This window comes from Cydia strobilella, chromosome 4 (genome assembly GCF_947568885.1).
Source record: "Cydia strobilella chromosome 4, ilCydStro3.1, whole genome shotgun sequence".
NCBI classification, from domain to species: domain Eukaryota; kingdom Metazoa; phylum Arthropoda; class Insecta; order Lepidoptera; family Tortricidae; genus Cydia; species Cydia strobilella.
Genome location: NC_086044.1, coordinates 17,158,640 through 17,171,931, shown reverse-complemented (window position 1 = coordinate 17,171,931; position 13,292 = coordinate 17,158,640). Strand labels below are relative to the sequence as shown.

The 13,292-nt window shown below is 47.1% G+C and overlaps 3 protein-coding genes across 4 annotated transcripts in view; all 3 read left to right on the top strand.

The window, feature by feature from the left end:
• LOC134740748 (mitoguardin) overlaps nt 1-9,137 on the top strand; it is an 83,985-nt gene extending 74,848 nt beyond the window's left edge. The window contains exons 4-11 of the mRNA XM_063673345.1: nt 4,408-4,574; nt 5,214-5,402; nt 6,103-6,212; nt 6,467-6,635; nt 6,768-6,872; nt 7,487-7,615; nt 8,236-8,406; nt 8,872-9,137. Of these exons, the coding sequence (XP_063529415.1) occupies nt 4,408-4,574; nt 5,214-5,402; nt 6,103-6,212; nt 6,467-6,635; nt 6,768-6,872; nt 7,487-7,615; nt 8,236-8,406; nt 8,872-9,015 (1,184 nt within the window). The 3' untranslated portion in view covers nt 9,016-9,137. The remainder of the gene's footprint in view (nt 1-4,407; nt 4,575-5,213; nt 5,403-6,102; nt 6,213-6,466; nt 6,636-6,767; nt 6,873-7,486; nt 7,616-8,235; nt 8,407-8,871) is intronic.
• On the top strand, nt 1,530-3,512 carry LOC134740728 (uncharacterized). Of its 2 annotated transcripts, XR_010127831.1 has the most exons (4): nt 1,530-1,950; nt 2,038-2,347; nt 2,572-2,972; nt 3,186-3,510. XR_010127831.1 is itself a non-coding variant. In XM_063673319.1 (3 exons), the coding sequence occupies exons 1-3, from the start codon at nt 1,732-1,734 to the stop codon at nt 2,859-2,861; spliced, it is 819 nt and encodes a 272-aa protein (XP_063529389.1). In that variant the 5' UTR covers nt 1,530-1,731; the 3' UTR covers nt 2,862-3,512. The 2 variants fall into 2 exon arrangements, 1 of the variants encoding a protein (XP_063529389.1); XM_063673319.1 differs by having other exon boundaries at nt 2,572-3,512.
• On the top strand, nt 9,093-11,892 carry LOC134740924 (uncharacterized). The gene is made up of 21 exons (XM_063673579.1): nt 9,093-9,146; nt 9,188-9,283; nt 9,325-9,420; nt 9,462-9,557; nt 9,599-9,694; nt 9,736-9,831; nt 9,873-9,968; nt 10,010-10,105; nt 10,147-10,242; nt 10,284-10,379; nt 10,421-10,516; nt 10,558-10,653; nt 10,695-10,790; nt 10,832-10,927; nt 10,969-11,064; nt 11,106-11,201; nt 11,243-11,338; nt 11,380-11,475; nt 11,517-11,612; nt 11,654-11,749; nt 11,791-11,892. The coding sequence occupies exons 1-21, from the start codon at nt 9,093-9,095 to the stop codon at nt 11,890-11,892; spliced, it is 1,980 nt and encodes a 659-aa protein (XP_063529649.1).
• Nucleotides 11,893-13,292: the final 1,400 nt, after the last annotated feature.

The following is a 13,292-nucleotide window of genomic DNA, read 5'->3' as shown; positions in this document are numbered from 1 at the left end:
TCCCCAGAAATCTTTCTCTAAGAAATGCTCCTAGCAAATGGTGCTATATTTTTGCGGAAACTAATTTTCTTGCCCAGTAGCATTGATCCATTTATTTTTAATATCGGCATCTTGTGGTAACCTACAATAATTAATAATAAAGAAATAGAAAATATAAAACGTTTATTCATGGCACATTGCATGCATTGTACGCATAAGTGCATTAAGTACCTAGTCTAATTATATTAACGATGAAAATATGATGGGTGTAAAAAACAAAATCGTATGTAAAGGAATACGAAGGTTGGAAAGGTTGCCATGAAATGACCCTGACTTAACTTAGTACTTGATGACCAGAGCTGCCATATTTACTAAGACATTGATTATCCCAAATAATAATTAGAAACGTGTCTAAAATAATAATTTATTACCGAACCAAACATCAAACTTGAAATATCGTAACTTTAACTTTATCGATATAAATATCGACATTGCGCAGCATCTGAGTAGCGAAGTTATTTGACATTTAGGATAGCGAATATTCCAGATAAACGTAAAGAATAGTGACAAAGGATTGTGAACTCTAAGTTCTAACTGATAAAATATAGATTTACTTAACGAACATTCGTAAATAATGCAAAATAAACAGATTTTTCGTATTTATCGGATTATATTTAAATAAATAACCACCGGTGATAGGAAATACCTCCACGTGAAAGATTTTTTAAACCGCTGTGATTTCTGCAGCTTAATACTGCACAATAAAGCATTTTAAATTTAATTATCAATTTTTGTTAGACGAGCGTACGTACGACGTGAATGTCATTCGAGCATGAAGTTTGCACAACAACTGAGCATAGTCTGTGCATAAAGTAAGTCGGTCGCTACTAACTGTCGGATAGACGGGAACGCCCACTTGCCATCTCCATCCTACTCCGTGACTAGCTGCACCCAAAAGAAAAGGCTGAGTATAGTTTTTTTTTGTTCTTATTTATTGACAATTTGGTTTGACCAACTATATTGAATGAACAAAAATAGTAATGATTTAATGGAACGGCAACCATATTCTGTCCCTGTAATCGTCCCATGGAAAATTTGAATTTCGCTCCTTTTTCTATCAAAAGTTGTTTGACCGGCTGGCTATACCTACTTAAATACTCGTCAGTTTTAAAAATATTGATTTAAAATTAGCCCATTTTTTTTAGAATTAGTGTACTCGTATAATGCAATCGAATTTCGTATAGTTGAAGGCACTGGATCGTATAATCAAGATTTATGTACTGGCAGCCCTGCTTGACGTTGGTTTGACGTAAGGAAAGTCGCCATTACATATCGCGATTACAATTATTTATTTCTTTCATTGCAATAACGATTTGTGAAAGAAATAGCTTGTGTCAAACAAATGGAAAAAAATAGCGCGCTATTATAATTTGTGTTTGTATTTGACAATACTGAAAAAAAACGAAAGAACTTGCGGATTGTTGTCTCACTCACTCATAGACAAAAAGTAATAACGTGTTGTGAATACGATATCTTTTACCGAGCTTTTATTTTTGCCCGGCTTCTTTGCTTTAGTCATTATTCTGTGTATTCCAAAGTGGACCAAAGTACTAAATAAAGTTGCACAGCCGCAACCGAAGTGCTTTCTCCAAAAAATACGAGTCTACGATGTTTTAAATTTAAAACCACGGTATAATAGCCTCATAGCCATCGTAGTTTTCGTAAAATACAAATATATAAGTTAAATCTTATATGGCTCCACCACGAAGGATTTCTAGAGAGCAGTTGGAGGTGATGATAGATTTTCTAGAGCAGAATAAAGGGATGTGCATGGGAACGCCTTCAAACGGTACAGCGGCGTCCACGGCCACCAGTGCCCACAACGCTGTGCGACAAACTTGGAACGAGCTCGGCAAACTGCTCAATGCTGTACCGGGAGGAGCTTTGAAAACTGCAGATGGTTGGAAAAAGGTAACTACTACTACTCAAAAATACACATTTCTTATCTTTCTTTAGTATGGTCTGCTTATTACTTACTTATAAAATGTGTCTTTACAGTATTGGTTTGAATGGCGACATAAGAGTAGAAAAAAAGCAAATGATGCTAGACGGTTTGAAGAAAATCCTCATGGTGGTCCAAGCAGGTTCGCTCCACTTAATGACTTGGAAGTCAGAGTATTAGAACTAAGCGGCAGCAATTTAGTGAGATCTAAGTCAAAACCTATTAAAGAACTAGAAAACATGTTGGCTGATAATTCTGACAGTGATCCCATTGGGCATCATTCTCCAGAAAATATTAAAGCCGAGCCACTGCCAATACACAAAGTTCATAAAACAAGGAGTTCTACCAAAGGATCTGCAGCACCTGGTATGTTCCTAAAAAACTATTTACTGATGAAATGAAATTAAATTAGGACTTGTTAACCCTCATGTGAGGTGTAAAAGAAATTTACTTGACTGTATTTTAAAATCAATGGCCTTATATTGGCACAACCTTTTAAAGCTGTTTTCTGTATCACTTGTGTAAATTGAGTTACTTGCCAAAACCAAAACAAAACAAAGTGATTAAAAAAATGTTTAACAATTTTGCAGATGAAGCTAGACACGGAACGCCACCTCCACAATGGGCTTTAGAACTAGAAGAAAGACGAATTGCAGCCGAGGAGCGTATGGCTGCAGCATTAGAGTCCATGGCATCCATTATGAGGCTTCAAGAAGAGCGGAGATCCATGCTAGATGAGAGGATAGCAGACACATTGACATCTGTTGCTGGAAATTTCCAAGAACTCAATAGTGGAGTACAAGAAGCTGTGATGCACCTACAAAGGCTACGTCCTGTCCAGTCAAGTGGGCCCGATATCAAAGACCATGTCTTCATTTAAATTAATACTATGAAAAAATAGGCAGCATTTTGAAAAAGAAATGTATTTTAACATCTAGTCAACATGAATAAAAATTGAGTTATTTCGAATAAGAAATGAAATGACAAATACGTATATTGTTGTCAGGGCTTGGAACCGTTTTTTTTTTTTTAAACCCCGAAATAGCTCAATATTTTTAATTATTTTATGCTCTTTAGGTAGGACTGAATCATGTATTTAGGTAAAATTTCCTATTATTAAATTGTCCCATTAAAAATGAAATAATATACCAAAGAACGTAATAATACCGGTATTTTTTCTATGAAGAAAAAAACCGGTTCCGAGCCTTAATTGTAGTAATTTAATAAGCATGGCAATGATGTAGGAATAATGGCTGCTATAAAAAGAATAAAGGCTGGTCCTTTAAATGTTATTATTATTACACTATGTGTAAACAAAACCAATGTACAAACAGCAACACTCTTAACTGTACATCAGTAGACCTTATTACAAAAGGCATAAGGTCCACCGATGGACAGAGTGTGGGCGATGATACTTAAATTGGATTGGATTGTGATTTTATATAAAATGAGCAATAATTATTAACTTGTATAATAATTTCATCATAAAAGGGTATCAAGAATTATTTAAAGACTGGTTGACCCTGATTTAGTTATAATGTGTTTCGTGTATAAGTAATAAATCACTTATTAAAAAAAAGACCTGTTTTCATTAGGCCATCACTGTTTAGTATGGTGTACTACTGAGATATGAAGTAGGCTACCTTTTAGTTACAAGTACTGGATGAGTGGATATACATTTCTTTACCCAGCCACATTTGTTCCTTTTATTAGAATTGCTATTATTTCTATATATTGGATTGTATCTACTTATAGACTTATACAGTGTTATGGTCCTTGAACATAATTAACATAAAAAGAATAGGTAAGTAGGTCCACATCCACATTAAAAAAAATCGGTGTACTTTAATTACTTTGTAATAAGGTTTATGAATGGGGTTGGCCGGTTGAAGTTTTTACAGATGGCGCCAGCATAGCTTGCCCTGTCAATCCCTAGAATTGTGTCAAATTCTTTTTTTTTTTTTTTCAATTTTATGGCCTGGATGCCACCCTTTATTACAATTAATTTATTTGGAGATCTAACAGCTGTGACATTAATATAAACATTAAAGTAGATACAGGAAGCCAATTATAGGAACTCACAGGTCGTGACATAATCACTACATAGTATAAAACAAAGTCGCTTTCCGCTGTCTGTCCGTCTGTCCCTATGTATGCTTAGATCTTTAAAACTACGCAACGGATTTTGATGCGTTTTTTTTTTAAATAGATAGTGTGATTCAAGAGGAGTGATTGAACTACCCGTGCGAAGCCGGGGCGGGTCGCTAGTACTAAACTAATAGGTAGACACTAAGGTTACGCACTATCGCAACCACGTATGTGAACAAAGAATATCTAATGTAGATAATTTGAAAGTAATTATGATACGAATTAACTTAGTAACATAATGATCAATCACCATTTTTAAATTTGTTTCCATCTTACAGGCATGGAGGCCTTAGAGACGAGCATCAACTACTGGGAGGACGCGCTGGCCGCGTTCTCGCTGGGCGCCCGCGGCGGCGTGTCGGGCACACTGGCGCTCACCTCGCCCGAGGAAGCGGAGTTCTGTAGAGAGATCCAGGAACTGCTGCAGAACGCCTACCTGCTACAGGTAGATTTACCTAGTACTTATACAAATCCTGCAGATATTGTGAGGTCTTGGAGACGAGCATCAAGTACGGGGAGGGCGCGCTGAACGTTCTCGCTGCATGGGCGCCCGCGGCAGCGTGTCAGGCTAGCTGGGGCTCACCTCGCCTCTGTCGAGAGATCCAGGACCTGCTGCAGAACGCGTACCTGCTACAGATAAGTTCCTAGTATATTATAGCCTTGGAGGCAGCATCAACTAATAATGACAGGACGCGCTGGCCGTTCTCGCTGGACGCCCGCGGCGGCGTGTCGGGCACGAGATAGCACTCACCTAGTCGGAGGAAGCGGAGTTTTGTCAAGAGACCTATTGCAGAACGCGTATACCTGCTACAGGTAGGTTCATGATGGCTTACAAGGTATCTCGGAGATATGGAGGCCTTAGAGACGAGCATGGACGTCTGAGGGGACGCGTTGACCGCGTTATACAGCTGTAGCAATACCTATGCAGCTTTTGGTAATACCAAACCTACCAAACAGATATAGGTAATAAGGACCAAACAAATACTACTAATTAAGGTACTAAGAATACTATAGGTAGGTACTAAGAATTCCTAATGTGTGATAATTCGTTTCAGTTAGATTTAATGTCTTATTTGAATTGTAGGAGCGGTGCGAGCTCCTGTTCCTCGACCAGCGCTCCGTCCTATTCCGGTCGGAAAGCGGCGGCGGCGGCGACGCGGGTTCCGGCGACGCGGGGCGGCGCTCGCGGCTACTATCCACGCACACCGGCTCCTCGCACACGCGCCGCGAGCACCACTCCAGCGCCGAGTCCTTCGCGTCCGCAGAGGATCAGGTCACACACTCCATCCTAGATACCTAACATACCACGACCAGCAGACTCTTCTCGGGCGGCGAGTGGCGGCGCTCTCGTTTATTGTCCACGCACACCGGCTCCTCGCACACGCGCCGCGAGCACCACTCCAGCGCCGAGTCCTTCGCGTCCGCAGAGGATCAGGTCACACACTCCATCCTAGATACCTAACATACCACGACCAGCAGACTCTTCTCGGGCGGCGAGTGGCGGCGCTCTCGTTTATTGTCCACGCACACCGGCTCCTCGCACACGCGCCGCGAGCACCACTCCAGCGCCGAGTCTTTCGCGTCCGCGGAGGATCAGATCATAGGTAATATATACTTTACAAGCTACGACCAGCACCTTTAGGCCGCTGACTGGACGCACGTCTCTCAAACTGTATCTAGTACATGTATCTGTTCTGGACGACGGCGGCGGCGACGATCGCATCGCTGCTCGCACCGCCGGTCTCGTGCGTCCAGTCCGCGGACTTAGTCCTGCTCTGATCAGACAGTATGGGTAGGTACTGAGTTTTCTTACAACTTGTTAAATATACCTAACTTACTACCTACCTACGTTACTTAGGTTAAGTACCCCATAGCGCTCGGATACCCTGCTTATATCATATCGCTCTATTTAAGTTAACACCGACAACAAGTTCTACTACCTACTCAGCTTGTGATTTCTTCTATATTTTCAGGTAGCGGATTTAAGAGAATTCGACGACCTGAGAGATGACCTGCCTGAAGTAGAAAACTTAGAATTATATCAATTAGGTGTGAAACAATTAGAAATCGGCATTCCTTATAGGTAAGTTCCTTTAATTTAAAGCTTCATGTTATACCTAATAAAGTCATTATTTTAACCATCTTAGTTGACATTTTATGCCAGTATATTAAAGAATGTGTTTCGCCCTGCAGTTCAGGCACGCGTTGAAATGTGACGTACCTATAATGAAAAGTTGATATAGAAACCTCGCACAAAAAAACAGGGAGCTCCCGTGCTGATACCTACACCTACAGACTACAGTTGACGCACGCTCCTTATACATTTGTTATCCACAGAACACTGCGCACCGACGTAGTGCAATGTGCCTCTGACTCGGAGTTCCTGTGCAAGCTGCACGCGCTGCGGCTGGCGCTGGCGGCCGTGTTCCGCGCGCCCGCCAACTGGGCGTGGTTCGTGGACGCCGGCCGCCAGGTGCTCACCGACCTGCTGCTCTACGCCGACAAGGTAACACCATCTATCTATGCTATGCCTGCTGGTGCTGCTGGGTAACGTACCTATATTTTTACTGTTGAGGCGTTAGATATTATCTAGTGAATAACCCTTTTGCCCCACCAATAACTAATTTTGGTGTTACAGGAACCCAAAGAGTTTCTAGTTGCATATGAAGAAATGGTAACGTGGACATCAGATCCCGCGAACTGGGCCACAATTGAAAGCGAACTTTCCAGTAAAGGAGTTAAGGTAAGATTTCCTTAATCAATATATAGTATATTATACTAGTTTATAGTAGTGCAATTACTCGATATTTTGTAGTAATTGCACTACTATATAATTAAGTTAAATAAGTTAAGTACATATGTAACTAGAGACTGATGACCCCACAGTCAAACTTTTTATCGAGTTTTGAGGGGCTATGATTATAGTAAGAATACTCTGTATTTTATTAAATAAATAAATGATAAATAAATAAATAATGATTGTTTTGGCTCCACATGATTCTCGAATCAATGTACCTCTAGTGAGATTCGAACATACCTATTAAATATGTGATTTAATACCTATTAAAATTCTTTCAAAACGAGTCACTCGAGTACCTAATTTTAGTCGATGACCTATCGCTCTCTCGACGGGAACATCAACTACTTGCTACTTGCTGCTGGCGGCCGCGGCGGCATTGGCGATTCTTGAAACGGATTAACTAAAATTAGAAACATAGCATTCATCTTTTACTACTTAAGTTCCTTCGGGAGACTATATACCTAATGTGTCGAGCTGTAGAGAGTTTTTGGCCCATGTAGATATTACAATTGCCTATCGCCATTGTGTTTTGTGTTAAAACGTGGAACGTTGTACAGGTGCTGTCCTTTTACGACGTGGTGCTAGACTACATCCTGCTAGATGCCTTCGAGGACCTGGAGTCGCCGCCCTCGTCCGTGCTCGCCGTCGTGCGCAACCGGTGGCTTTCAGACGGATTCAAAGAGAGCGTAAGTACCTATACCTATATCAGGACAGGAGCGAGCTGCTATTGGTGCTTAGTTAAATCCTGCTAGAGGTCGAGAGGATCAGTTTCCGTAGTTTGATCTACATATCACTCAGCACTGAACTATGAAATTTCCCATACAATAAAATTTGGGAAAGCTGGTTAATGGCGACAGACGCTTTCGAGCAACCGACTTATATAGATAACTTCAATCGAAAATTAAATAATGAATTAAACTTTTCATTCGTATCCGTTCGGTGCATTTTTTTACTTTTCGATCGTTGTTATCGATGAACAATTGCCACCTTGGTTACACGTCCAGGATAGAAAATTCAAGTCGCTGAAAGTTTGGGTGAGCGGACAAACCGTAAGTAACTAAACTTTGTTTATTACGAAAAGTTAAATACGTATCGCCACTGATACTAATTTGGCAAGTTGAGTAAATTTCACATGCTTTCTCTTAGATATTTGTAGCATACGTTTCTTCTATGTCTATCCGTATTAGGTAAGCCGGTATAAATACTTCGCCTACGCTCCGCTATCGCGAGGTATGAAAGTGGCAATGGCAATGATTCAATGATGGGCTATAGTTGTCGAAGTGTTGATGTTTATCTATTGTTTAAGGCGCTGACGACGGCAGTGTGGTCAGTAATCAAGGCGAAGCGGCGCTACCTGCAGTTCCCGGACGGGTTCATGGCGCACTTCTACTCCATCTCCGAGCACCTGCTGCCCGTGCTCGTGTGGGGCTTCCTCGGCCCGCACGAGCGGCTCAAGGAAGTGTGCCGCGCCTTCCAAGTAGTTACACAGATTACTATATATTATATATACTCTCCCGGCCGGTTACGATCACGGCGACTGCTTCAACTCCGCTGCTGAAGACGTTCACGTGCCCGCGTGTGGCTTGCGTAGCCGATCTTATTAACAAAGACCCGTGCACAGAACGGGCTGGGAAGGACACCATTGATGTATTTATCTTCTTCCTCTTAGCCGCTGGTGGTTCCATAAGTCGACGGAATTCAAAGTCACCAGTTTGTTTAATGACAAAAGATCTCCATACAGGGCGGGCGGCCGCCTGCTTCTCCCATTCTAACCTAAGAATTTCCTCAAGTGTAAGTGTTGGTAGGAGGCTTTAAGTTATCGAGTTTACAGAGGGGGTTCGGACTCGGATCGGACAACAAAAATGAACATATTATTCCGAGTATTCACTATGATAATAGGGTAGTTGTAAGATCTAAATATCGATATAATGTGGTGTTCCAGGCGGAGATCGTGGGGTTCATCGCGGACCTGTTCAGCTTCCAGCGCTCGCGCTACACGGCGGTGGAGGAGCTGGCGGCGGACGTGATGCTGCACGCGCGCCACCGCGCCGCCGCCATCACCGACAAGCTCGCCGACCGCGTCTAGACTCTAGACACAACACGGACCTGTTCAGCTTCCAGCGCTCGCGCTACACGGCGGTGGAGGAGCTGGCGGCGGACGTGATGCTGCACGCGCGCCACCGCGCCGCCGCCATCACCGACAAGCTCGCCGACCGCGTCTAGACTCTAGACACAACACGGACCTGTTCAGCTTCCAGCGCTCGCGCTACACGGCGGTGGAGGAGCTGGCGGCGGACGTGATGCTGCACGCGCGCCACCGCGCCGCCGCCATCACCGACAAGCTCGCCGACCGCGTCTAGACTCTAGACACAACACGGACCTGTTCAGCTTCCAGCGCTCGCGCTACACGGCGGTGGAGGAGCTGGCGGCGGACGTGATGCTGCACGCGCGCCACCGCGCCGCCGCCATCACCGACAAGCTCGCCGACCGCGTCTAGACTCTAGACACAACACGGACCTGTTCAGCTTCCAGCGCTCGCGCTACACGGCGGTGGAGGAGCTGGCGGCGGACGTGATGCTGCACGCGCGCCACCGCGCCGCCGCCATCACCGACAAGCTCGCCGACCGCGTCTAGACTCTAGACACAACACGGACCTGTTCAGCTTCCAGCGCTCGCGCTACACGGCGGTGGAGGAGCTGGCGGCGGACGTGATGCTGCACGCGCGCCACCGCGCCGCCGCCATCACCGACAAGCTCGCCGACCGCGTCTAGACTCTAGACACAACACGGACCTGTTCAGCTTCCAGCGCTCGCGCTACACGGCGGTGGAGGAGCTGGCGGCGGACGTGATGCTGCACGCGCGCCACCGCGCCGCCGCCATCACCGACAAGCTCGCCGACCGCGTCTAGACTCTAGACACAACACGGACCTGTTCAGCTTCCAGCGCTCGCGCTACACGGCGGTGGAGGAGCTGGCGGCGGACGTGATGCTGCACGCGCGCCACCGCGCCGCCGCCATCACCGACAAGCTCGCCGACCGCGTCTAGACTCTAGACACAACACGGACCTGTTCAGCTTCCAGCGCTCGCGCTACACGGCGGTGGAGGAGCTGGCGGCGGACGTGATGCTGCACGCGCGCCACCGCGCCGCCGCCATCACCGACAAGCTCGCCGACCGCGTCTAGACTCTAGACACAACACGGACCTGTTCAGCTTCCAGCGCTCGCGCTACACGGCGGTGGAGGAGCTGGCGGCGGACGTGATGCTGCACGCGCGCCACCGCGCCGCCGCCATCACCGACAAGCTCGCCGACCGCGTCTAGACTCTAGACACAACACGGACCTGTTCAGCTTCCAGCGCTCGCGCTACACGGCGGTGGAGGAGCTGGCGGCGGACGTGATGCTGCACGCGCGCCACCGCGCCGCCGCCATCACCGACAAGCTCGCCGACCGCGTCTAGACTCTAGACACAACACGGACCTGTTCAGCTTCCAGCGCTCGCGCTACACGGCGGTGGAGGAGCTGGCGGCGGACGTGATGCTGCACGCGCGCCACCGCGCCGCCGCTATCACCGACAAGCTCGCCGACCGCGTCTAGACTCTAGACACAACACGGACCTGTTCAGCTTCCAGCGCTCGCGCTACACGGCGGTGGAGGAGCTGGCGGCGGACGTGATGCTGCACGCGCGCCACCGCGCCGCCGCCATCACCGACAAGCTCGCCGACCGCGTCTAGACTCTAGACACAACACGGACCTGTTCAGCTTCCAGCGCTCGCGCTACACGGCGGTGGAGGAGCTGGCGGCGGACGTGATGCTGCACGCGCGCCACCGCGCCGCCGCCATCACCGACAAGCTCGCCGACCGCGTCTAGACTCTAGACACAACACGGACCTGTTCAGCTTCCAGCGCTCGCGCTACACGGCGGTGGAGGAGCTGGCGGCGGACGTGATGCTGCACGCGCGCCACCGCGCCGCCGCCATCACCGACAAGCTCGCCGACCGCGTCTAGACTCTAGACACAACACGGACCTGTTCAGCTTCCAGCGCTCGCGCTACACGGCGGTGGAGGAGCTGGCGGCGGACGTGATGCTGCACGCGCGCCACCGCGCCGCCGCCATCACCGACAAGCTCGCCGACCGCGTCTAGACTCTAGACACAACACGGACCTGTTCAGCTTCCAGCGCTCGCGCTACACGGCGGTGGAGGAGCTGGCGGCGGACGTGATGCTGCACGCGCGCCACCGCGCCGCCGCCATCACCGACAAGCTCGCCGACCGCGTCTAGACTCTAGACACAACACGGACCTGTTCAGCTTCCAGCGCTCGCGCTACACGGCGGTGGAGGAGCTGGCGGCGGACGTGATGCTGCAAGCGCGCCACCGCGCCGCCGCCATCACCGACAAGCTCGCCGACCGCGTCTAGACTCTAGACACAACACGGACCTGTTCAGCTTCCAGCGCTCGCGCTACACGGCGGTGGAGGAGCTGGCGGCGGACGTGATGCTGCACGCGCGCCACCGCGCCGCCGCTATCACCGGCAAGCTCGCCGACCGCGTCTAGACTCTAGACACAACACGGACCTGTTCAGCTTCCAGCGCTCGCGCTACACGGCGGTGGAGGAGCTGGCGGCGGACGTGATGCTGCACGCGCGCCACCGCGCCGCCGCCATCACCGACAAGCTCGCCGACCGCGTCTAGACTCTAGACACAACACGGACCTGTTCAGCTTCCAGCGCTCGCGCTACACGGCGGTGGAGGAGCTGGCGGCGGACGTGATGCTGCACGCGCGCCACCGCGCCGCCGCCATCACCGACAAGCTCGCCGACCGCGTCTAGACTCTAGACACAACACGGACCTGTTCAGCTTCCAGCGCTCGCGCTACACGGCGGTGGAGGAGCTGGCGGCGGACGTGATGCTGCACGCGCGCCACCGCGCCGCCGCCATCACCGACAAGCTCGCCGACCGCGTCTAGACTCTAGACACAACACAACTATACTATGAATTTTCTCAAATTATTTTTACGCCTCACACCCTATAATCTGTTAAACAAATGCCTTTGTTTCTTTTGTTCAGCGGTTACCAATGCTGCCGCTACTGACTGAACGGGAACAAACTCGTTTAAAAAGAAATTTTACCGACCTATTTATATGGTTCAAATTGATTTAGCAGCTCTGTATTCTGAGGTTACACACAGGCAACCCTTCGTCCTTAATTACCCAAACTCGTTTTTTTCAGATAAGCTGTTACATTTTGAACCTTAATACTATCACAATAGTTGATTTTTAACGCGGCGCCTCACCATAAAATAAACAAAGGCTTTTGTTTAATGGATTAGGGTCTGAGGCCTAAAAACCATTTGAGAAAATTTATACTATACTAGTACTAGCTAAGTAGTTACAGTAAGATCAAACACTCGCCTCGTCGCTGCACGCGAATACGTACCTAGTGTGCTCTCTGTCACGCACCTACCCGCTGTAGGTAAGTGTGACGGATGACAGTGTTGTAGTGGTAAGGGCTGCTTTTCCACGAGAAGTGTGAATTAAACGGCAAAGTTGAATTGGAAATTTGCCATTATAAGCTCAGGGGTAGGTATTACACGAAGCGTTATCTAGGGGCCTGTTTCTCTCAGACGAGACACCGACAGGAAAACAGGGAAGTCGTAACCACTCGTGGTACTTCAAAAAAGAAAAACCTATACAGGTTCATAAAGTTTATCATCAGACGAACCGTATGCCTGTTTGCTATTGAATTTGCTACGAGAAATCAACAATAGTCATTCTACCATTGCATAATAATTAATAACCGAAAGCAATAATTAACAAATAGGTATCAGATAGGTAAGCATAAGCACGCATCTCTGGTGGAAAAACAGTGTAACACGTTCCAAGGCCAAGAAGACTCGTAAGAACGTGCAGTGACGCCACAGATATTAAGTCGGAGAGAACTTGGTGCTACCAAATATCTGAACACGACTTTGTTGTGAAAGCTTTACAGTTCGTCATATTCAGACATTTGTAATACAGATGCATAATTTGCGTGGCGTGTCTTTCTTTGACGCAACGGCCTAATAGCTCCATCTGTAAACATCATTTCACAAACGGCTGTTTTAATTAAGGTTAAGGTGTTATAAATCTCACACAGTAATAACTATCGGTAGTTTGGAGGGCTAAGCCTTAAGTACCTTTGAATGAATGAAGAACAATTATGTATATAGGAGTATTATGACATTCCTAATGCTATAGGCATGCCGGTACGTTATCTACAACATAATGGATCCTTATTGATATTTGATACTTACACTCTTGCCTAAGCTTATCGAGCCAATTTCCATTAAATATAACGTAATATAATACCATTATATAAAGTAAATGC

What these genes read in the sequence shown, in the direction of transcription:
- LOC134740728 (XM_063673319.1), top strand. Translation starts at nt 1,732, where the DNA reads ATGGCTCCACCACGAAGGATTTCTAGAGAGCAGTTGGAGGTGATGATA. An exon ending in CTGCAGATGGTTGGAAAAAG is followed by an intron (nt 1,951 to 2,037) that starts GTAACTACTACT and finishes GTGTCTTTACAG; the next exon opens with TATTGGTTTGAATGGCGACA. An exon ending in CAAAGGATCTGCAGCACCTG is followed by an intron (nt 2,348 to 2,571) that starts GTATGTTCCTAA and finishes ACAATTTTGCAG; the next exon opens with ATGAAGCTAGACACGGAACG.
- LOC134740924 (XM_063673579.1), top strand. Translation starts at nt 9,093, where the DNA reads ATGCTGCACGCGCGCCACCGCGCCGCCGCCATCACCGACAAGCTCGCC. An exon ending in CCGACAAGCTCGCCGACCGC is followed by an intron (nt 11,202 to 11,242) that starts GTCTAGACTCTA and finishes TTCAGCTTCCAG; the next exon opens with CGCTCGCGCTACACGGCGGT. An exon ending in CCGACAAGCTCGCCGACCGC is followed by an intron (nt 11,339 to 11,379) that starts GTCTAGACTCTA and finishes TTCAGCTTCCAG; the next exon opens with CGCTCGCGCTACACGGCGGT.